The 23,338-nt window shown below is 39.4% G+C and overlaps 1 protein-coding gene across 2 annotated transcripts in view; it reads left to right on the forward strand.

Moving 5' to 3' along the window:
- The first annotated feature begins 9,191 nt into the window (after positions 1 to 9,191).
- Positions 9,192 to 23,338, forward strand: part of DMD (dystrophin) — a 1,192,402-nt gene continuing 1,178,255 nt past the window's right edge. For both annotated transcript variants that reach the window (XM_074159135.1, XM_074159144.1), the window contains exon 1: positions 9,192 to 9,288. In XM_074159135.1, the coding sequence (XP_074015236.1) occupies positions 9,192 to 9,288 (97 nt within the window). The remainder of the gene's footprint in view (positions 9,289 to 23,338) is intronic.

Consider the following 23,338-nt stretch of genomic DNA (forward strand, 5'->3'; position numbering starts at 1 on the left):
CCCTACAAGTCTAGGGATTAAAATAAAAACAACAAACCCCAAACATTAGCAGTATTGTAAAAGAGGAAATATGCATGTCCTGTAGATTTAGCTGTCTGTGACTGATGGAAGACTGGCAGAAGTTTGGGGAGGAAGGGCAGTGCCTACTGTGTGTGAGGCTGAGGTGACCCACAGCTCGGATGATGGTCCCTGCTCCACTGCCTGGCTCTTAGAGTTTACAGGGAGCTTTGACTTTGTTTTTCCTGTCCTGCAAAGCAACATCCTCTCTTACTGTGATCTACCTTTGAAACGATTGGAGGATCGGGGCCTCAAGTTAGGGACAGTTCTATTTAATGTTTATACATTATTACATGTTAATAATAATGTTAATACAATTCTGTATCAATGATCTGGACGAGGGGATTGAGTGCACCCTCAGTAAATTTGCAGGCAACACCAAGTTGGGCAGGTGTGTTGATCTGCTTGAGGGTAGGAAGGCTCTACAACGAGATCTGGACAGTCTGGATTGATGGGCCAGGGCAAATGGTATGAGGGTTGACAAGGCCAAGTGTCGGGTCCTGCACTTGGGTCACAACAACCTCATGCAATGTTACAGGCTTGGGGAAGAGTGGCTGGAGAGCTGCCCAGCAGAAATGGACCTGAGAGTATTGGTCGACAGACGGTTGAATATGAGCCAGCAGTGTGCCCAGGTGGTCAAGAAGGCCAACAGCGTCCTGGCCTATATCAGAAACAGTGTGGCCAGCAGGGCTAGCGAAGTGATTGTCCTGCTGTATTCAGCACTGGTGAGGCTGCACCTTGAATACTGTGATCGGTTTTGGGCCCGTCTCTAGAAGAAAGATGTTGAGGTGCTGGAGAGCATCCGAAGAAGAGCAACAAAGCTGGTGAGGGGTCTAGAGCACAAGTCTTGTGAGGAGCGGCTGAGGGAACTGGGGTTGTTTAGCCTGGAGAAAAAGGAGGCTGAGGGGAGACCTTATGGCTCTCTACAACTACCTGAAAGGAGGATGTAGTGAGGTGGGAGTTGGTCTCTTCTCCCAAGTAATAGGTGATAGGACAAGAGGAAATGGCCTCAAGTTGTGCCAGGAGAGGTTTAGATTGGATGTTAGGAAAAATGTCGTCACTAAAAGGGTTCTCAAGCACAAGAACAAGGCTGCTCAGGGAAGTGGTTGAGTCACCATCCCTGGAGGTGTTTAAAAGCCGTGTAGATGTGATGGCCTTGTAGATGCGATGCTTAGGGATGTGGTTTAGTGGTGGACTTGGCAGTGTTAGGTTAACAGTTGGACTTGATGATCTTAAAGGTCTTTTCCAACCTAAACAATTCTATGATTCTATGAAATCTTCAGGTATATGAGAAATCTGCTGAAAAAATTATATTTAATGTTATGTTTATCACCACCATGATCATTTAAAGGACATAATACATACCAAGTGGGTTGTCCTGGTTCCCAGCACAAGGCAGAGCTGTTCTACAGCTAGTGTCAGGCTAGTGAAGTCTTGTGCTGTTGTCAGAAGATTGTTTTTTATCCATCTCATGGATTTTTGATGGATTTAGAGAAGATTTTATAACCTTAATAGGTCCAAAACTTGGGAGTCCAGCTCTTTGGTAGAAGCCTAGTGTACTTCCATGGATGCTGAGAGGCGTGCCCCTCCTGGATGTCCAGGAGACGAGCTGACCCCAACCAATATTTAAGGATGCTGGAGCAGAGTCAACGTGTAGGTGTGAGACTACATTCCATAACCAGAAGGCAAGGCAAAAAGGTGGGGCACATCTCAAAAACTTTTTTTTTTAAATTACTTTAGAGATTTTTCTTCAGACTTTTCACATGAAAACAGGATGTTCAAACTCTCTTGATACTGAAATTGAGAAGGTTATAGAGCACCAAGAGTTGTGGATGATGAACTCAAATTTAGTTTCAGGTTTAGATTTTTATTTCAAATCCAATATTAAAACCAAAGAAACAAACGCCATCCCCCAAACAGAAAAAAAAAACCAAAAAACCAACCTTTTTTTTTTAGTGTATTAATTCCCAGGAGACTAAGTTGGTTTTGTCTGTTTGTCCTTGTCCTTTATTCATATATTTTAATAAAATAGTAGATATCCGCTCTTAAATCTCCAAAGTTAAAGCAGATTACTCAATGGCAGGGATACAAAATGTGGAATATATTATTTGTACTGGCAAAGGAGGGATGGAAGGGTGAAAGATTCTTTTCTTTGTGAACCAAACTGTTAACTTGCACTGTGGCAAGAACTCTAGATACTTCAGAGAGAATTCACCTTTCTAAGGCAGTAAGTCTGTTGTGAAGCACAAGGCAACTACCATGGATTTTATTTTGTTTTAATTTAGAATCTATACTAAAACATCTTCTTATGACACTGTAGTTTTATTTCCTGTTATGGAAACAATAAATGTAAAATCTTATGAGATTTTAACATTTCTGAAACCCTCATTGCTATGTTTATCCCAGGAAAGTGGGATAAATAAAGCAAACCAAAACCATGGTTTCCACAGGTTATTACTGTGTGCTCTGAACTGCTGTCATGCTCAGGTACCACAGATGGTGGGAAGCCCATCTCTAAGTGGAACTCCAGACTGTATGGCCAACCTCATTCACTGAGTATTAAGGAATTTGCTTTCTACCCCCTGTATTTTTTAGGTTTTTGGAAACCTTCTGTTGTACAGAAAGAGATCGGATAAGTGCTGTCTCTGTGGGGTGTTTGGTTTGTTTTTTACGGGATTTGCTAGGGTTTTCTGAAGCAGTTAAAGGTTTTAACGGACCCGCCATGTGAAAAAGTTGCCTGGGATTTTAATTTAAACACTCAATTGGAAAACAAAGCCTTTCAAAACATTGCCAGTTAAGGACTTTCAGTTGCCATCTTTGAGGATTTAGGACTAGTGTTAGCAGTTACGGTCTCATCAGTAATCTTAATCAGAAGTCCATTTTTAATATTAATACCACAACCCCAAACACATAATTAATTTAGGAAAAAATAAAGCATAGAAACAATGAGAAAATAAGTTTGATTGAGATACTACAGGAATTTGGAATGTGGTAGAATTTGCTTTAATTAGTTCTTTAACATATAGCTGTCATATGCATGTTACCAAATGGTTAATGATCCATTGGGAAACCAATGCCATGCATTTGAAGTACCACTAAACCGCAATATAGCTAGGGTAGCAGTAGAAATGACCAATAGAAAATATTTGAAAGCATGTGACCTGCAATCTCTGAAACATTTATTGACCAGCTGCCATCTAACTAGCTTCCTAATTTATCCTGTGAGACAATCATCTGCGTTTGGTGAAAACGGAGAGAAACATCAGGTACTTTGCTGGAGAGATATACCAGGTGAGAGTGCTCATGGGCTTAAAACCACAGGGAACTGAGTACTGGCACATAGGGTTGCACAGAAGGGAAGACCGAGATATGTGTTAGTTGTGGTTTTTTGGTGGTTGTCGTTTTCATTATTTTTATTTTTTTTATTCCTGGTACATCTGTTATGCATCATCTTACACATGGACTGCAGCTGTAGAAAGAATGAACAAATTAAGATGCTTACGACAGTAATTATTTCAAGCCCAGTATTGCTGAACAATGTCTTTTCCCGAAGATGTCAAGGTACAAATGGAAGAAGGTTAAAGCTGTGTAGCTCAAGTCAGTCTAATTTAAAAGGAGCTGTAAGAGAAGAAAATACATATTTTATGTAATTAGCATCTTAAAACTTCATACCATTGTTCAGTTTTGTGCTAACAGTACATACAAGACTTGCTTGAGGAGGAAGATTAACAGTGTTTCCTGAAGAGTTCAGGGTCACTAATTCTATGAGTCTTAAATAGTGAAACTCTGTATGTTTATGGCTTCTGATGTGTTAAATATTTGCAGAATGAGTTAACTAGATTTTTTTTTTTTCTTGCTAGAACCAGTATTTTAAATTCACTGTCACTGAAATACATGTTATGTGAGAACAAAATGTAGAATGCCTGTTGGCTTATCTGTAGACATAAGCAGAGGTTGCCATTAAAAAACCTCAACAGTTCCCATATTTGAGAGATCATATTATCCACGTTTGTAGCAGCATTCAGACGACTATATCACACAGCAATATACAAAACTGATATAAAGTATCCACTTTCTAGCCTGCTGTGCTCTGCTATTAGAGGTGCCCTCAGAGAACTGTTTCTGTAACATCTTTTGTGAATAATTTTTTATCCAAGTCCTGTAATATGAAATCCTGGGGTTGCTAAGGACATATCTGCTTGTTATTGTTGTAAGCACATCTGTAATAAAACTTTGCAAAACTTTCTTACCATAAATGGAATCAATCTCACTTTGAAAGGCTGGTCATGAGTTCTCTGAACACATCTTCAGACAAGTGTGTTCTGAGCTTTCAGTTTATGACAAATGCCTGAACCTAGGTGAATTCCATACACCTGAGATTTAGTTTAAAAGAAAATAAATATTTGGAGGAACTATGGGGCAGATGAGTGAAAAGTTTCAAACCCCTCAAAAGTTTCAGCTCCTTGGATGGCTGTTGGGTACCTGGCAGGATGACTTCAGACACTCCCATCTGAAAAGTCTCTCTGGCCAGCACGGTTGTCCTGTCTGGGTGACTGGGCCTTTGAACTGTTCCATTGGAGTCCCAGGGCTTGTAAGCATCTATGTGGAGATCATGGTTGGACTAGGCTTTTAGTTTCTAGACACATGACTTTGTATATATCATTCATTTTCAGTTGTTTATATGGTCCTCTGTATAACTTTTTAAATATTGAGCAAAGCTACATTTGCCATAATTGTCAGAAGTCATCCACTCTAAATTATTGAGGTATTGTCATTAAAATGAAAGTACTGAGAGCTCTAACTCTATGGGAAAGTGATTTTATGGACAGCTTACTTTTATAATCATATGTCAAATATCCTGTAATTAAGTAATTAATATAGAATGATTAACGGTAAGAGATAATTAATAATTATTGTCTGTGTTGTCCAAACAAACTTTTCCATGTTCCCTTTTGAGATGTTTATTAATCTAAACATGCACAATATATCATTAAGTTATTTTCTTGCATGATTGATTGAATTAGTTGTTTACTGGGGGAGGGATGAAGTATCTAAGAATAATGGGAGGCAGAGAAAAAGGGAAGAGAAATTGACTTTCTTCAGGAGACATATTAGCTAAAAAAACCCAACAGTTTTTGCTAGGTAAAATCAGCATTCATTTTTGCATACTAGAGAGAGAGTGTGTCATGTAGAGTATCATGTAGGGCTGAAGGTCAAGGCCAGTCTTCTTGCTTCATTTTTTTTTCAGTGATCCATTATCTACTCTTGCTTTGTTGGAGTCACTACTACCTCCAAAGAGGAAAACAAAAAGGAGAAAAGAAATGGCAGCAAGAAGAGATTCTATGTTGTATCTTAGTTATCATTGTAATATGCACACACCACCATAATCAAATTCAAGCACACTGAATGAGCCAATTAGTCATTCTAGTAGCAGTGAAGCAATTAAAACGAATAGACCTGCCTTGCTATAAGCTATAGATGGAATAGGAAGAGAGATGGGCTTCCTTCCTTTCTCATGCCGTTGTCACTCAAATAAACTGGAGTTTCTTTGCCTACTGAGTTCAGTTCTGCAAAAAGCATTGATGAGTGCTTTTGCACTTGCCGTTTATTACTGCTTTTCCAGACTGGGGACAGTTCTTTATAAGACAAAAAAATTATGTATTTGTGTTATTGTAGAGTCTGGGAGCGCTACCCGTGGAGCTTTCTCTCTAAAGCAATTCATTCCATATGGGTGGGTTACTATAATTATATCTATGCAGATGCTGAATACAGTTACAATAAGCAGAAACCAAGGCTGTTGTTTTCTTAGAAAAATGCAGAAAAACTAGACACCAAAGCAAGCTATTAATCTGGCCTATTAGTATGTGGACAGAATGACTGATACTGGTTTCTCCTCCCGTATTCTCCATTCATCTCTGGGCTGTTTTTCTATAAAGCTAGTGTACACAGAAGATGCCAACCCCGGTATATTACAGTTCCCTTCTCCTCCCCAAAAAATAATTAAAAAAAAATTGTTTTGCCTAGGGCAAACATGGCTACTTCCCATAGCGCTGATCTGAATGGGAATGGTCTGTGTAGCTAAACTACATTGCATCTGCTGTATGCTGTGCTGGAGGGTGGTAATAGTGAACGATAAACCCCTGTGGATCCTCCTTGTTATGCCGTGTTTATTTCTTTGGAAATATTTTCCACAATTCCCTCTTTCTTTTTTTCCCCCCCTTTTTGGTGTTTCCCCCTTTTTGTAATTCTTTGAGGTATACAGTTGGTATAGGATTCTGCTGAAGTATATTTGTGCTGTACCAGACGCCCTCATTCTCTTACCAGTATTATTTGGCTTATTAACATATGAAATATTTTTCTGGATATTTCCATCTATATAATCTTGCACAGCTCAAAATTCCCTGAACTAGAAATCAAGCCTATGGTGAGTTTTGGGCTACTTTAGGTCTTCTCTGCAACTACAGGATATATGAGTGATGAACTCAAACTCATCTTTTGTGAAATACCATGTAAATTCCTTGTTGCTGTGTCTATGGTTTAAAAATCATAATGCAGCCAAAAGTATGAAATATTAAGCATGTCCTTTTATGTACTTTGAATTTATAGGGACTTCAAAGTCAGTCCTCATTTATTGTCTGGTTTGTTTCTCTTCAGAAATGACTTGAACTGTGAACAAAAAGGAGCTGACAGTATTTTCAGATAGGCACTTTATAGTTGTGCACTTTGTAACTATATGATAGGACTGCCTCTGTTGCCTTGAATGCAAAATTAGCTTGTTGATATGTGCTGCTACAGACAGAGGAACAGATGTAGTAATTCTACTTTATTTACATGAAATCTCTAAAAAGGCGTTTTCTGGCAGCATGCTAGGAATAAATACAGTATCAAATATAAACCACACCATGCTATGTTAGCTCATTCAGGTGTCAGCTGTGCCATTTAGATGTGGGTGAGAGCAGGGAGTCGGATCCCTCCTAGCAGAGCTGGGAGCTCTCCCATGCCTGGCACCCCCGGTGTCAGCCTGCTCTGGCCGCTGCCTGTCAGAGGGTGTTTGCCTGGGGAGCGAGTCCAACCCTCTGCCCAGGGTCCAGGGGCTCAGTGACCCTGCCTCTAGCCCCTGGCTGGGCTCTGCAGGGGGCGAAGAGGATGTGCCCTGCAGTCTCACCCACTGGTAACACCACTGCAGGAGGCCTTGAGGAAGCAATCAGGTGTCCTGGTTTTTTATTTTTATTTTTTCAGAGTAGGAGATTCTCTTACCTTTTTTCTTCTCTTCACCCCCACCCCCCTTCACTTTCTGTGTCTTTCGATCCTTCACTTTCTGTGTCTTGGATCTCCCCTAAGCTCATGTTTTCAAGCTTCTTTTTCATAGTCAATAGGTTCAGGAACTTAACTGAGACTAGGAAATTGTGGAGTTGGAAGGGACTGCCGGGGCTGGGGGTTTCCAAACCATAGAGAAGTTCAACACATCTGAGTGAAAAAGTGAGGCTTAAGTAAAACCCCATGGGCCTTCTGAGCCAGGAATATGAGAACTGGTGAGTGCTGGAGAAGAGAAGGCTGAGGGGAGACCTTATCTGTGTTTACAAGTACCTAAAGGGTGGGTTGAAGGATAATGGAGCTGATATGAGAAAAAACTTCCTTACGGTGAGGGTGACAGAGGAACAGGCTGCCCAGGGAGGTCGTGGAGTCCCCGTCTTTGGAGATTTTCAAGACCTGCCTTGATGCAGTCCTGAGTAATGTGCTCTGGGCAATCCTGCTTTGGCAGGGGAGTTGGACTAGATGATCTCTAGAAGGTCCCTTCCAACTCTGACAATTCCGTATTTCCGTGATGCTGAGCTGGCCACCACTGCAAGGGAAAGCTCTTCCCAGGGGACTGTGCACTTTCCCCTTTCTCATTCCTCCTCTGCCATTGTGCAAAGCCTGAGGAAGGAGGTATTACTCCAGTGATAGTCCCTGCTCTCCCTCACTACTTCACTTAACTAACAGGTTTTAGCTAGGCAGTTGCACATGTTAAAATGTTCCTTTTTTTCTCTCTCAGGTATTCAGACTTTCCAGTGTGGTGTTGGGGATGTTTATTCAGCTTACGAGCAAGCAGACATATTAAAGATTAAATGCCTTGACACTGAACTGCAGGCAGAAGTGGAGGGAGGAGACGCAGCTAATTTAACTTGGAGGATGATTGATGTGTATATGTCAATTTCTATTAATATTCTTTTGAAATCACTGACGCAAGCGTGTTTTTTCCCCCACCCTAACAGAAAGTATAAATAGAAAGACAACAAAACAATCCTATCTCTTTAATTCATGATACTCAGAAGCAGTTAAGCAAACTCTGTCATTTGAGAGTGTCCTCCACAGGCTGGCAAAAAAGAGCTTATGGTGATGTTCTTACCGCTTTAAGAATATCAAGATGCTCTAACAGAGCTATCCACTTAGTGCTAAAATGTATAAAGCACAAAAAGCAAAAGTCATCTACAGGTAGACCTAGATAAATTGCTTAAAAATGTACCGTTCCCTCATTAGACAGCCATTCATTGCATGAAAAGAGCTAAATGTATTTGTTGAGGTGTAGGTATAAAAGGCATGTTTAAAATGAGACAGAGTTCAGAGCCTGAATGCACAGCACTGTTATTCAGAAGTAGCTTTCGAGCAGAGAGTTTCAACGGGAAGGTGCTGTTTGGTTGGACACAAATCAGCAAACGTTTAGCTGAAGTGTGAATAATTCAAGCGCGCATGAAGAACTGTGCTTTCTGAAGAGACGGAGCGCAAGAATAGAAAAAAAAAAAATCTTCAAACATTTGCATCAGCCTTAGAGGACAATGCGAGCAGCAGGATTTGAAACAGATTTGCAGATGCACTCTCTTTAGGCAGGGAGAATGCTCATTAAATGCAAGATGCTTCTGTGGCTCGTGTGTTTGCACGGAGGTAGAGGTTTGCAAGACTGACGTATCAGATAAAGTCAGAGTGGTTACCACACCGACGGTGTAGCAGCTGCATAATAAATGATGGAGAGAATCATGTTAGGCATGCCCACCTAACCTAACTTGAATCATGCGAAAGGGGAGCTGCTGGAATTCAAATAGACTTTCTGGTTCCCAGCAGTCGGCAGTAATAGAATGCTTTCAGGAAGATGACAGATGCAGGGGAAAGATGCTGTTTTGCACTATCTTGATTTGTTACGGCAGCCAACTTATTGGCATGATGGAGTGACAAGAAAAGCAGCTGGCATGGAAGGTAGGATTATCAAAGCTATTGCATCATTATGAATGTAATTAGAAACTGACCATGACAAAGCATATGCTAGAACGAGCTGCCGCTGATGGCAGAGGATTTGTTGCTGAGGTCTTGAAACTCTGAAAACAACATTCCTTGTGCAAAATGGATTTTGCAGTTTCATTTGTGCTTGTGTTACCCTTTCTTTCCTGCTCGCCTCCAAGCTCGGGGAATCGCTTGCTTGAAAGAGAGTGTTGTGTTAGGATGAGGCTGAAGAATAAAGTATTTTCTAAGTCTGTGGAGCCTCAGGTAGATAGAAACAAACAAATGTGAAACAAGACTGGGAAAGGTTCCCTCCGATTCACTAGCAAGCTCTGACTGATGTATTGGCATATTCAGGAATCCCGAGGAGATGAAGATGCATGTACTGAATGTTTTTGGTATAATGAAAAGACATTATTGCAGTCTCTGCTTTACAGTTAGTTTTTCCGACAGGTTTTATTCCCCATCAGTTTTTAGCTCTTGACATTTATTCCGTTGTTCGGTATTATATAAAGAAAATACATCAATATCTCCTGCAGGGTTTCTCAACAACTCCAGCATCTGTTTCAGCTATTGAACTGTATTCACGTTTTGCCAACTTGATGCCTACCCAGCTGGTCTATCATTTCTCGCTTGATTACTGCTCTTAATTTCTCTGTATCAGCTTGTTTCAGATAGGATTTTGAAAGCTGTTAATGAGAAATGACAGTAACTGCTAAATTATTGAGAACTGGAGTATTCTCTTATTTTTGAAACAGAGTATTTTTGTGTGCATTTTATTAAATTCATATTCTGTGTTGCAGTGAGGTTTTCATATAATCATTTAATTTAGCTGTGACTGCTTTAAAGTAGATGAGTCACAAGCATAACTTTCAACTGACTATTTTGAGAAAGTTTGAGAAAAATTTAAAGGTGCATGCTTTGCTGTACGTGTCATCTTAATGTATGTTCCTTCCTCCTGTCTGCTTCCACCCCCCACCCCGCAACCTATATACTTCCTCTCTGTCACGGTGAGCACTCATTAAGTGTATACTGTACATATTGAAATATATTTTATCACCACTAGGGTGAAACCGCTAAGCAGCTCTGAACAGGTGATTTGAACAGGTTTAAAACAGATGTCAGCTCTATCGGAGTGGGTCTGGGTCTAAGAAGTAAAAGTGGTGTTTTCTAAATGTAAGGTAGGACCTCTCTTTCTTTCCTCTTCAGAGGTCCAACAAACATTCAAACACTGCTTGATAGCTCACAGGATATGATTGTGTTAAATTATTTCGATTATTTTGCCTTAAAAAATGCTTTCTTTCAATGTAAACTCCCTTATTCATCAGGTCTATCATTTTTTCCAAGGTGATGATTAAGAAATCTCTTGTCATACTGGAGACATACTATTCACTTTTCTGACTTTATTTTAAATGACTTTGCTGGCTGTACTCTGTGTAGTCTTGACAAAAGAGGATCAGACTATTAAACACTAAATGTTGCTGACTAAAGCTGTAGCAGTTTTAGAAAGATAGATGTTTCTAGATACACAGCAGTGAGCCGGCCTTTAGAAAGTTTGAAGGTAAAGATCAGTAAAACTGATATACTGTTAGCTAGTTTGGGCATTTCCCTGCTTTGATCACCTCTGAGAGGTATTTTAAATTATTCTGTAACTGCTGGGAGGGGAGATGTACTTATTAATGGACAGGATTGCTATGGGGTTTGTATAACCAAAAATAGTTCTGTAGTTTTGATGACAATAAACAAAACATTATTGTTATTCTATTTCAGAGAAGTTCTATTAAACTTAAAGATAATTTGTCCTTGTTGATGATGATGATACCACAGAGAGAATAACCTATATAAACAGCTTAAGTGCCATTTAACTTTTCAGGGTAGCAATAAAACTCTTTTATATTGCATGTATTATATTTATACTCCTGAAGCTGCTAGTCGCTGCTTGTCTCAAGAGTGCAGGCTGGCTATCGTCATGCAGTAGTTACTTAAAATGGTCTTCTTGTGATGCTGGTAATCATAACTGCGTGCTGTCTGTGGGCATCATCCAGCTGTCAAGTGATTTTATAGTCTCTTCTGTTTTATCTATAGTATTTGGCTTTAGCTTTCTGTTTCGTTGATGAATTAAAATGACACTAGGTGGAGCTAGCTGTTGGTTATAAATAGAGCTACAGTAATACAGGCCTGTCTAATGAACAAGCCCCTGTATATAATGAATGTTATTAAAAATAACAATTTAAAATGTTAAGCATTGATTTGGACCTTAGCCATGAAATTCTAGATCTGGTGGGGTTAAAGGAAGCAATTTTTCCATTTTCCTTTCCTTTTATTATTTTACAAGCTAGTAATCAAAGATGAAAAATAATAATAGGAAAAAAGCAACTACATTCAACAAAGAAGGCTGGAAGCAAAAGAACGGAAGTAGAAGAAAAGAGGAGAGAAGCAACAATAAGAGCCAGCAGATGTTTCCACTGTAGATACATGCAGATATCCAATTGTGTATGTCTTACTTTAGCCTCCTGATGCACATAGATTTTCTCTCATCCTTACATATAAATACTCTTTCCATTCTGTCTTCCTGAATTAATTTATAGAGCTGACATCTCTCACTTTATATTTACATATGGGACCGATGTTTTCAGATCTGTGCTTGGAAGGGTGATCTGAAAGGTGTGTAAGGGCACAGGAAGTTGTCTCTCACATGTTGGCCAGACATAATTAATAAAAATATCAGGGTTATTTATTGGATGAGGTGGAAGCTGGTTGTATGTGCTCCTTCACCTGATTCTGGTTATTAATCCCAGTCACAGGTAAGAATTCTGTAGTGTTAGACAGTGTGACAACAGATGAAAAATACACTTCTAGACAGATTTACAGATATGTACCAAAGATATAGTATATATATTCATTCAGCGAAGAAGTAAGAGAAATCAGGTTATATGCTGATACTTAAGTACATGAACTGAAGAGGAAAAGCCAGGAAATAAATAAGAAGTGTGAGATGAGTACAGAGAAACAGACAGGTAAAAATAGAGATTAAAAATATGAGCTGTAGACCAGTCTGGCAGAGCAACGATAATACCCGTAAATATGTTGAGTGCAGTACTTGCAAATTCAGTCATTATCTTGTTGTTACTGCAGTAAAAGGGAATTGGGGTAGGGAGATGCTCAAGTCAGTGGGGAGAACTTACCCGGGAGGGAAATGACAGCTGCCGGACACTTCAGGAGTAACGAAGTTTAGAGGGCTGGAGATAAGCCTTTTTGAACATTGTCTGTAGAAACTCAAAATTCTAGTAGTGAGCTGGACTTGTAAGTTAGAATGATCCTGAAAAGGTGGTAGACAAAACCAAGTTGTGCTTGGACCTATTGCTTGTTGGAGTAGTCTTGCAAGAAAGCAGTGCTGCGTTGTCTACCTGAAAAGACCTTTCTGATTACCAGCTGCACAGTTGTTGTTCAAGAGTACAAGCATGTGAAGAGATCAACTATGGTGGAGACGAAATTTATTAGCTTTACAAAATCATTCAGTATTTTATTGAGGATAAGCCATGATTAATTTACATATTTTTTTAAAATGGGTAGTTTTAACCAGAAACAAGGCCTTTGAAATGTGCTAGGGTGTTATTACTTCCACATCTGCTTCCTGTACAGTTTTGTCCACTGGCACCCTAGGAGCTCTTGCTTTGAATGAGCTCATCCTGACATGTCCTGAATGTTCCTTCTGACAGCAGGAAGATGTGTGTAGTGCAGCGGCTCTTGGCTTTCTGATGCTGGTCAGGTGCTGCTTCACTCAGCTTGTGGTTTCTGCTGAACAAGGTGGAAATTCTGGTTTAGAAATAACCAAGGTGTGGGGAAGTGTCTGACCATCTCAGGCAAGGGTGATGAAAAGTTGAGCCAGAAGAGAAAGGAGATGTACTCCTCTCCATCACTAAAATCCACTGGCATGTGGAAGATGGCAGGAAGAGGAAAAATGGCATGTAAGGTGGGGAATGGGGGAGCCTCAGGTGGTCCATGAGACAGTCATTTGATGAATGGATGGTAATCACCTTGCAAAAAGCACATGAGGAAAGGCACATGTTGGAGTCAAGCTTGTCCAAGGGATATTACTGAGCATCTGGTTATAAACTGCCAAATGCCTTTCTACAAAGAAATATTACATCTAATCAAAATGTATTAATAAATTAAGTCTATTTGCAAAGAAGGAAACATTTTTGTCCTTCGAGAGCCAGAGCTTAAACTCTGTGGGTATTTTATTTATTTATTTTTACTGTGTAACAGAATTAAAATTGGTAAAAATTTGGGAGGATTGTATTTCATAATAAAGGATATCCTTTCTCCCCATCCCAGAATAGGGTTATTTTGTTCACAGAGGATTAAACCACCCATCCCTGAAATCATACAGTTGTAATCTCCATAGGAAATGCTGAGATTTCCAGAAGCTGCTGGTTGTTGCTAAGCTCCATGTTAACTTTCTGCATGATGCTGAAAGGAGTGAAGGGCAGAGGAAAGACCCATCTATCTTAACAGTTTCTGGACTTTGGTCAGTAAAGACATCCAGAAAAAAGTGTGAAGATTTTCTGAAGGCTTGTTCCCTCTTCTCATTCTGGTGAAATCAGACTGAAGATTACTGCATTCCAACTGGAAATAACAAGAAAGCCTTCAGCTTGCTGCTGTGCTGCATGTCACAGAGGGTGGATACAGCCCGTCTCCTTCTTAAACTACAAGGTACAAGCAGTCTTGCGTCTTCTCTATTCTGTGCCACTAGCTCCAAAATGTCCACATAATATGCTGCAGAGCTGGGGTTGTAACACAGTTGTTGTGGAGTCCTTGCAGAAATACCCTGGAGGTGGCGGACCCTGTGATGCAGTCATGAAAGAGGGAGAGCTGAAATGGAGACCTGAAAGGAGGGAGATCAGGGCTCTACCAGAAATGGGAGAAACATCAAGTTGTTACAGTTTTGCTTGAATATTTTTTTTAAAAAAAAAAACTTTTCATTTATGATCTGAGCATTAGAATAAGGATGCAAGGTGCACCTCTTTACAAAAATCAGGAACCTCCATCCACGCTCCAGTTTCTTCAGTTTTTGTTATCTCTAGAATAGATCTCAGTCTTAAAAAAGGAATATCAGAAGAGTAAATCAAGATTAGGCACATAGTGTTTTTCATTAGTATCCTTGAGTTACCTAGCTTAGTGTTTTACATCTGTTCTTTACAAGGTGTTTCTTTCATTTACATATCCCTAATGATGCACATAGCACAACCAGTACTCTGACTTGCTTGATGTTGCAGAAACTCAAGATTGTGAAATGGTCAAAGAGAGACTTTTGTTTCTGAGCAATGCTGACAAAGACTCTTCTTTTTTCTTTCTTTTTTTTTTCCCTCCACACTCTTTCTTCCCTTCTTCCCTCCCTCCATCCTGCCCATGACTTGTCACAACTGGCGAACAAAGGTAGATCAGAAAAAGTTAAAGCAAAATTTGAACAAAAAGTAAGCTACTAGAAAGTTATGTTTTCTTAATCAATTTCTAGTTTTACCTTCTCCTCTTTCTGTGTCCTTCTGATGCTTAGGAATAAAGAGCATGCTGAATTTCTTTCATGGGGTCAACTTCTTTTAACATTCACTCCTGATCACTTATATTGATCTGTTTCTCTGAAACTTACAAGCCACACTAAATAAAACCACCACATGCTGTTTTCTCTAGAGTTTCTTTTTATGAGCAGCCTGCTATTTTTATATAGCCATTATGCGGGTCACATGTTTTTGCAAAAAATCAAGCAAAGATGTTGGGAAAAGGTTAATCTTTTTGTCTTTTTTTTTATTTAGGAAAGCCATTTTATTTATTCCCACAGTATGCTTATATTCAACACATCTTTATTTCCTTTTATTACAAAATACCATTTATAATGGGAACTCCTCTGTGATTTGATACTAATGAGCCCAAATGGTATTTAATAAGTATTCTCTAGGTACAAACATCACTCTTAAGAGAAAGCTGGAATATTCAACTATTTAAATGAAGGGTTTTGTCAAAGACCAAACTATTCACTTTGCAGTCCCAGGCTGCTTTTCATTAACTTTTGGTCCCATATGAGATAAGGACTGCAAACACCAAAAAATGCAACCTGTTGTCTTCAGTAATGATTCCAGGCCCTGAATTGTGACTGAATCACATTTGCTAGCCAGGCAGAAAAGTAAAGGTATTAAATAACTGCATGTGTGTGGCAAATGTTATATCTATATTTTTCTGAGCCATAATGGATGGAATGTTTTAGGATGGATGCTTTGGTGAAATAGTTTCGGTGCCATTGAAATATTCAGTGAATTAAGATTAAAGTTCAGGTTATTAAGAATTTTAATGGTGACACTAAGACTAATAATAAAATTACTGACTTCTCATATCTTAGCAGCCTTGTTTTAGAGTACTGAAAAGCACAAGGGATTTTTATCTTATGAATGAATTTGGTACTTAGCAAAACATTTCAAAAACAGTGAAATGAATTGCCAGTCCAGTTGACCAGTCATTACATCTTTGTATGCATGTGTCTTTTCAGGTATTTCTTGAGAAGCCAAGAACAAAAAGCATGTCACAGATGTTGGTAAATCCCACTAACTAATTATATTCATTCCCAGATTCTGTTGTTTTTTAAAACTTAAGAAATAATGAGGATTAGGTAAGTGATCAGTTATGATACAACCTGAATCAAGATCAAACAAATCCTAAGAGAGTTAAGGTTATGAGGAGGATCTCAGGCTACTAATTTAAGGACGTAACTAGGAATCAGAAATTCAAAATGTTTGATATACCTTGGCATTGTATGCAAACGAAAACTGGTGCCATCATCTGTACTCAGAATGTGAAAGGTCAGATATGGTTTGCTTCCTTCAGAGAAGCTACACTTTAATTTCTATAAAGTTCTTTTAGCGACTAAAAAATGCTTTAAGTGGTAATACCTCATTGTCTGTCACAATACCTAATTCCACACTTTTCTTAGAGGCACTGTTTGTTAACTATATGGGCCTAATTGTGACTTTTAATCATCATCATTAACCAAAGTGTTAGTGCAGATAATAAAGGTCCCATAACCATAGGGAAACATTATGCTGCTGAAGAGTATCAATTAGGATTATTCCTCTGGCAACAAGCAAATCAATTTTGCAGGAGTCCTTAGTGAAAGTATTATTTAGTATTATTTAGTATCACTGTGATTCTGTGTGACCTGGCGGACCTGTAGCCCAAGCAGCCCTATCGGACTATGTGTATCACAATTTCTTAAATCTGCCTAACCCTAGGGAGCAGAACACTTATTAATTTATTATTATTATTATTTACTGTGAATATTTTATTATTTATTGTGTGACAACAATGTATGTGGCACTTGACAAAGCACAAAGTGACTTCTTTCCTCTAGAGAATGATATATAATTAATATGATGGGTCTGCTTTGTATCCTGAAAACCAGACACAGAATGATGGCTGTAAACCCTGGCCAGCTGTGAGGCTGGAACATACCCTAAACATAAATGGGATTGCGTTTTGTGGCCTTCTTGTTACTAACACACAACTTGAGGATTTTACACTGGATGATAATTGTATCCCACAGAGACCCACCACCCACTGATGATTCTGAAGTGCCATGGAAACACAGAGGAACACACAGTAGTTGTAGTTTCTGTGAGAGCCAGGGATAGGTATGTCATTGGGAATCCTTAACAGCCTGTACTTCAACAGAAACAATGAAAATGAAAGAGAGGGAGAAAAAACATATGAAAGAAAATACGAACTAGTCCATTAGATGTAGGAAAGCCAGAGGCTTCAATTTAGAGGACCAACTTACTCTGCTGTTGCTTCATGTAATGTTTTGGCATCTGCTGGGTCAGGACTTAACTTTCTTCCTGAGAGAACAACCACCTTGGAACAGTTGTATGCATTATTATAATTCAGGAGACAAACCCAGGTATTTGGGTTGTTTTGCAGCATAGTTTTCTGGTTTAACACCTTGCCCCAGGATTTGTAGAAATACTGGAAGCACAATAAAACTATTGAGGAGAGGTGAATCAGTGCTGAAATTGTCAGTCTTATTTTTTCTCTGGGATTTTATTTGTTTTTTTTTCTCTGGGATTTTATTTGGTCCCAGCTGTCTCAAGTGAGTTTAAAGGAAAAAAAAAAACTAATACTAGAACGGCTGGACTGATCTGCATTGATAAGACTGGAAAAGCAATTTCTTGTACCGCCAGTGTAAGTGTGGGACTGGCAAGCACTAGCCTTGCCCATGTCAGCACTCCCCAGGAGAGGCAGAGCAAGAACCACAGAGAGAGAGTTTTAGGGGTGCTGATGCCTGTTTCCTAAGTGACTGCAGTGAGTGTAGGTGGCAAGGCTGGGAGGAAGGGGCTGTATGGTTGCCCTCCACGAGAAAAGGGGATGGTTCCAATGGACACAGCCAGTTCCAGACGGCTCCAATGGGCCTGCTGCAGGGCACAGCTGAGCCCCTCAGCCAAGATTGTGGCGCCTCAGGGAAAGCCCATTTAAGAAGGGGAAAAGCATTGATTGAGGGGAAAAAAGTATAAAGCAGCAGGGGGAAGATCAAGGTCAGAGAAGAAGGAGGGGAGGAGATGCTCAAGGTCATTCAGAGAGATTCCTCTGCAGCTGCTGGAGATGACCATGGTGGAGCAGATACCATATTGCAGACCATGGAGGACTCCATGCTGGAGCATGTGGATGTGCCCTAAAGGAAGGTGCAGGCCATGAAGTGCCTACACAGGCAGATACTTCCCTAAAGACTGCAGCCCCTGGGAGGACCCATGCTGAAGCAGGGGAAAAGTGGTGAGGAAGGAACTGCAGGGAGGAGCTGGTACGGACTGATATGACAGCCCCCATTCCCCATCCCCTTGCGACCCTCAGGGTGGGGCTGATGGGGAAGGACTTGGAAGTGGAGGAGTGGAGTGGAGCCAGGGGAAAAAACGGGGCATGGGGAGCAGGTGTTTTTTCAATATTTTTGTCTTTGTTTCTCATCATGCACATCTACTTTAATTGGCAAAAAAATAAATTAATTTTTCCCATGTTGAGCCTGTTTTGCCCATAACAGTAATGGTTAAGTGATCTCTCAACAGTAATGGTTAAGTGATCTCTCTGTCTTTATGTCAACCCAAGAGCTTTTTCATTGCATTTTTCTCCCCTATCCTGTTGCGGAGGTGGAGTGAGAGAGAGGCTGGGTGAGTGTAGGTCAACCCACCACGGTGAGGTTGTACAGGACTATTCCAAGTGAGCTTTCCAAACTGTCAGGAGGTAATGACTCAAGGTTAGTAATTTTTAGGGATAACTGATATTAGAATGGATGGGTGTGGACCACAGCTGATACTTGTTAAAAAAAGAAAGGTTGTAAAATGAAACCTCTCAGAGTTTGACACAGCAAGTCACTCCAGAGTCACTGATCCTGAACTTACCCTAAAAAGAAATATGAAAATACATCAGGAAAAGAGCGTTATTAATAGTTTAAAGCCACTGTAGACTGTGTGCACCTGAACTAAGATCAGGAGCATGAGGAATTATATTTGGACAACATCGAGTGCATTGGCTTTGCTAATATTTTTGTGTACCAGAGATAGATTACATGTATAAGAATTTTTCATTGGCTGTACTCATAATATATGACCTGAAAAAAAGCACTACTCAAATAGGTGTTTGTGGCATTTCTCAACACCCTGGTTGTACAGATGTTACCTGTTGTTTCTAGTGAAGTTTGAAAAAATAATTAAAAAGAAAAAAAAAGGCTATTACAACATTTGGATTGTTTCATCATTCTGAGATAATCAGTGAAGAGAAAATATATTGTGTCCAGGCTGAGAAGGTTTTAAGAAACGTCTTACTGGGCTGCTAGCAGATGGGGGAAGAGCAAACTGTCATTTGCAGGGTGTTGAAAGCTGTCTACCATAACAGCTGTTTTCTGGAGGCTGTGCTCCTTTTTCAGCATGGCTAACATGATCCAAGTTTGAAACAATACAGTTGTTCTCTAAAAGGAAGGTTGTAAGCATGAAGAGTGAATGGGGGTGGGATGAGGAGTGTTCAGAGGTTCGCTATGTTCAGGAGCCACTTTGGAGCACCTAGCTGGAGCCTTGTGTGAATGATATCTCAAGACAAACTTGTTTAAACTTTTTAAAAAGATTTATTTCGGGAGATAAGTAAAAGGTCAGAAGATATTATGTGCAGGGAGCGTTACCTTGGGACCATTTTATCTTATTCATTACTGAGTTCAACCCTGTGACTTGGAATTAAAAATCTTTGTTTCCTGCTGTCGGCTCTCTGAGCTTCAGACATTGACAGTCTGACAACACCAGGCTCCTTTCTGCTTGGAAAATGGCTGGAGTTCCTCTCCAAGATTTCACTGAAAAATGGGAAAGCCTTGTGTTAATCGTTGGGGTTGTAAGGCTTTGAAAATGTAAAGGGACAATTTCTTTATCAGAGGCAAGACAGGTTGTGTTATTTATTTTTATTTATTTGTTGGTCTTTGGATTGTACAGCAGACCAGTAGTGGTTTTGGCCTGCTTCTTCTCAGATTTGTGAGGAAGATGTTATTTCTGTTGTCTTTATGTGTAAGTTAGAGAAGAGGGTTAGACATCAAGGTGGATGTCAGTGTTCAGTGGAGACACTCATAGAAATCTGGCTTTTCTTGGATATGTGTCCTACCTTCAGTGAAATGGAGTTGGGTAGGAGGCAGTGAACTGGTTAGAAAGGATCGGGTTCATGTCTTCATCTGTTACTTCTGGAGTCCAGTCAAAGAGTATTTATGGAAGCCTGGCAGTACTTTCTCTCCTTGTAACCAAAGAAATTAAATTACCCCACCCCATTACTGGAATAAAATGTTAATCTTCACTGCAGATGCATTTTTAGATAAGATCTGTGATGTTTCTTTATACACTCTGGCATGATGCTTAACACCTGTAAGTCATTTGTCTTGCTGATTATGCTTGCAAGTAGACTGGACTGGAATAGTCCAATTCCTTCTAGGTAAGTAATGAGCTCTGTTGCTCAAGAACAACATAAGAAATATGCAGTGAGTTATTATGGAACCTGAAAATTCAGTAAGGGAAAGCTCATCTATATATGAAGCAGGATTAATTTCATTATAATCACATTCTTTTGTTAGTGTAGTTTCCTAAATTTTGGCTTGTTCATTCAGGTTTTTTTTGTATATTGTATTGGTATTGCCTACCAGGTTGCAGTATCGAACACTTTATTAATATTAGTACTACTACTATTTCAAGAATAGAGTAGGGGTTTAAGTACCTACTTAATTAAGCCAGAACAGGTTTGAAGCAATGAGAGTTTTCTTTTCCTGGCAGGAGAAGTAAAGGTGGGGTAAGACACACCTAAAATTAAACAGTTTAAATTTTTTTTGTAATCCCTGCTTGAAGAACATTGTGTCCCTTAAGAGTACAGAGGGAGAGAAAAGTTACATGTGGAAAAGTTACCGGGGTCTAAAGAACACATCAAAGGGATCCATTTTTGTGTTTATTTAGAAAAGGGCTGTCTCTGTGCATTTCAAGTGATTCTCAGCATGGTGCTCTCATGGTGCCTGTGTTCAGCTCAGAGCAAAAAAAAATGAAGATTCAAACCCTCAAAGATTTGCTCCCTTGTAATCCTGTTTACAGCCATTTAAGATCAAATCTGAAGTTTAATATTAAAGTAAATGTTGTTAACCCTGGAAAGCAAACAGCATAAGAGTGATTGAGCTTTTTCCCCCTCAGGAGAGTGGATAGTGGGAGAGAGAAAAACCTCGAATAAAATAATTAAGAAAATTAATTGTTTCCTTTTTACCTACTCAAGTATTTTATTCAGTGTTTCTGAACACTGAGCATTGCATGTCCTCCATCAGAACAGTTCTCAGAATTCAGATTTTATACTGCAGCGAAACACTGCATTTGTAAATGTGGGGAGGTGAACTGAGAAAGAGTATTGACAGGAAACTGTTCGCAAACAGGGAGACACTGTGCCACAGTGAAATGCGTGAGTAGGACTGCTGAAAACGTTACAGGTAACTATATGAAGCAGCCTTGCATCTCGTGCTTAGTGTCTGAACATCGCAAGATGCATCATTTGGTACTGGTGCTCTTTGTTCCGGTCTGTTTGGGAGCATGTAAGGGATTGAGATTTACAGATGAAGAGCCCCTGAGCCCATCCCAAATTTCATCCCAAACTGTAACCTCTCAAATAGTAGAAGCAGTAAGTTCACTTTCTACATCTTCTGTCGCAAAAGATGTATAGAAATTAGTGGTGGAATACCTAGACTTGTTCCCTGTGAACTGTTATAGTAAGTATGATGGGGCAAGTATGTTTCTGTCCTTTATCAGTTCTCCTAAAACACAAGAACAAGAATATATCCAGGGAAATTGAAAAGCACTTCCTTGAGAAAGCAAAACCGTTCTTATACTGCATGTTTCATCTTTGAAGCTTGTTGCCATTAGATGCAAGGTAAAAAAGGAGTCACAATTGCAAAGTTTCAGAAAGTGTGTTTAGGTTCCAGTTTGATGTTTAACTGATAAAATCAGCATGTTCACTGTTTATTTGACTATTTTTCATCCTTTTGCAATCATCCGAATAGTTGACTCTATCCTCTGTGATCAGTGTTACAACAGCTAATGTGTTTAAAATCAGCCAACAAACTGGAACACTTTCTTTTTTAGGGCTTGCCTAACATAGTTGTTTAAGGGTTCTATGGTCTTTATAAAATGTCTAAACGAAATCAGTATTATTTTTTTTGGTATAATTATTTTGTGATTTCATTTTATTAATTAATGCTCAACATTTTTAAAGTGAAAATATATTTCTTCTTGTCTTTCATATTATATTTTTTTCACATCTTATTTTACTTTTTTATATTTACTACATCTTCCTTGCACTTTGACTCCTTTTTAATTTGCTTTCTGGGCTGTCTCTTATGATGCTTGTAGGTAATATTCAAGATAGAAGGTGCCAGTAGTTAGTACTTTTTGTTAAATTTAACGCATATCATTCTCCAGAGATGTAAAAGAAAGTGTTTGGCTGTTGAAGCTCTCAGATAAAAGCTAAAGTGACATACATATTTCATGCATCGCATCAACCTGTTTTGCATGCCACCGTCATTCTGCCTGAAGTTGTGCAAGATTAGATTCAAGCCATGCAAAACAAACAAACAGGACAGGTATGTTGCTGCCTCTTTGAACTGTGTGTATCACATTGACTCTTCTGTCAGATATGCTTAAACTGGAAAATAACCAGTGGACGTGAAGTGCACTCACACAGAAGGTCTCGATTGCCGCCCAGCCATACTCAGTAGGTGTGGCAGCATTTGCTGTTAATGTGGCATTGACCAGGCTTTACAGCCTACCCACTCTGTTACTAATATAATTGTAGAAAATGAGTCATGACTTAGCCCTTAGACTTATTTAAGATTTGTGTCTTTTCTGTTACATCCTGAATCATCACCTCCTCATCATCATCATCCCTTACCACGTTTGTTGACATCCTGGCTGGAATTACCCCTGCAGGAGGACCCTCTCCAGCAAAGACAGCTCTACCTTAACATATTATTTGGTCCTTCAGTAACATGTAGCTGTATTTTGAGCTTGCAAACAGCTTATCACACAGGTAGTTGTTTTATTATGTATTTTTAAGTTAACAATAAACGTTTTTGGTTTTTTTTGTTTGTTTTTGTTGTTGTTTTTTTTAAAAAAAAAGAGAAAGAAGGCTTCTTTGGATTTAGTTTCCCTAAGGCTTTGATCTTTTTTCCCCACTTTTGGAGGATAATTTGTCTGCTTCTGTGTAGATATTTTTAGTACAGCTGGGGAACCTGTGGGTCATTGTGGCATATTTTCTCAGCTTAATCTGCTGTTACTTATGCTAATGAAGCTTGTGGCTCTGGGTTTGTGCTTCACTTTGGCATATTGCCACCTCTGCAGCAGAAGCCAAAGGTGACTTTATCCACTCCACCTGAGATGTTCTTTAAGCCCATTTTGCTTTTCCAGTGATGCACTTTTCCAGCAGTCGTAGAAGAAATCTGTCTCAG

Source organism: Numenius arquata, chromosome 1 (genome assembly GCF_964106895.1).
Source record: "Numenius arquata chromosome 1, bNumArq3.hap1.1, whole genome shotgun sequence".
NCBI classification, from domain to species: Eukaryota; Metazoa; Chordata; class Aves; order Charadriiformes; family Scolopacidae; genus Numenius; species Numenius arquata.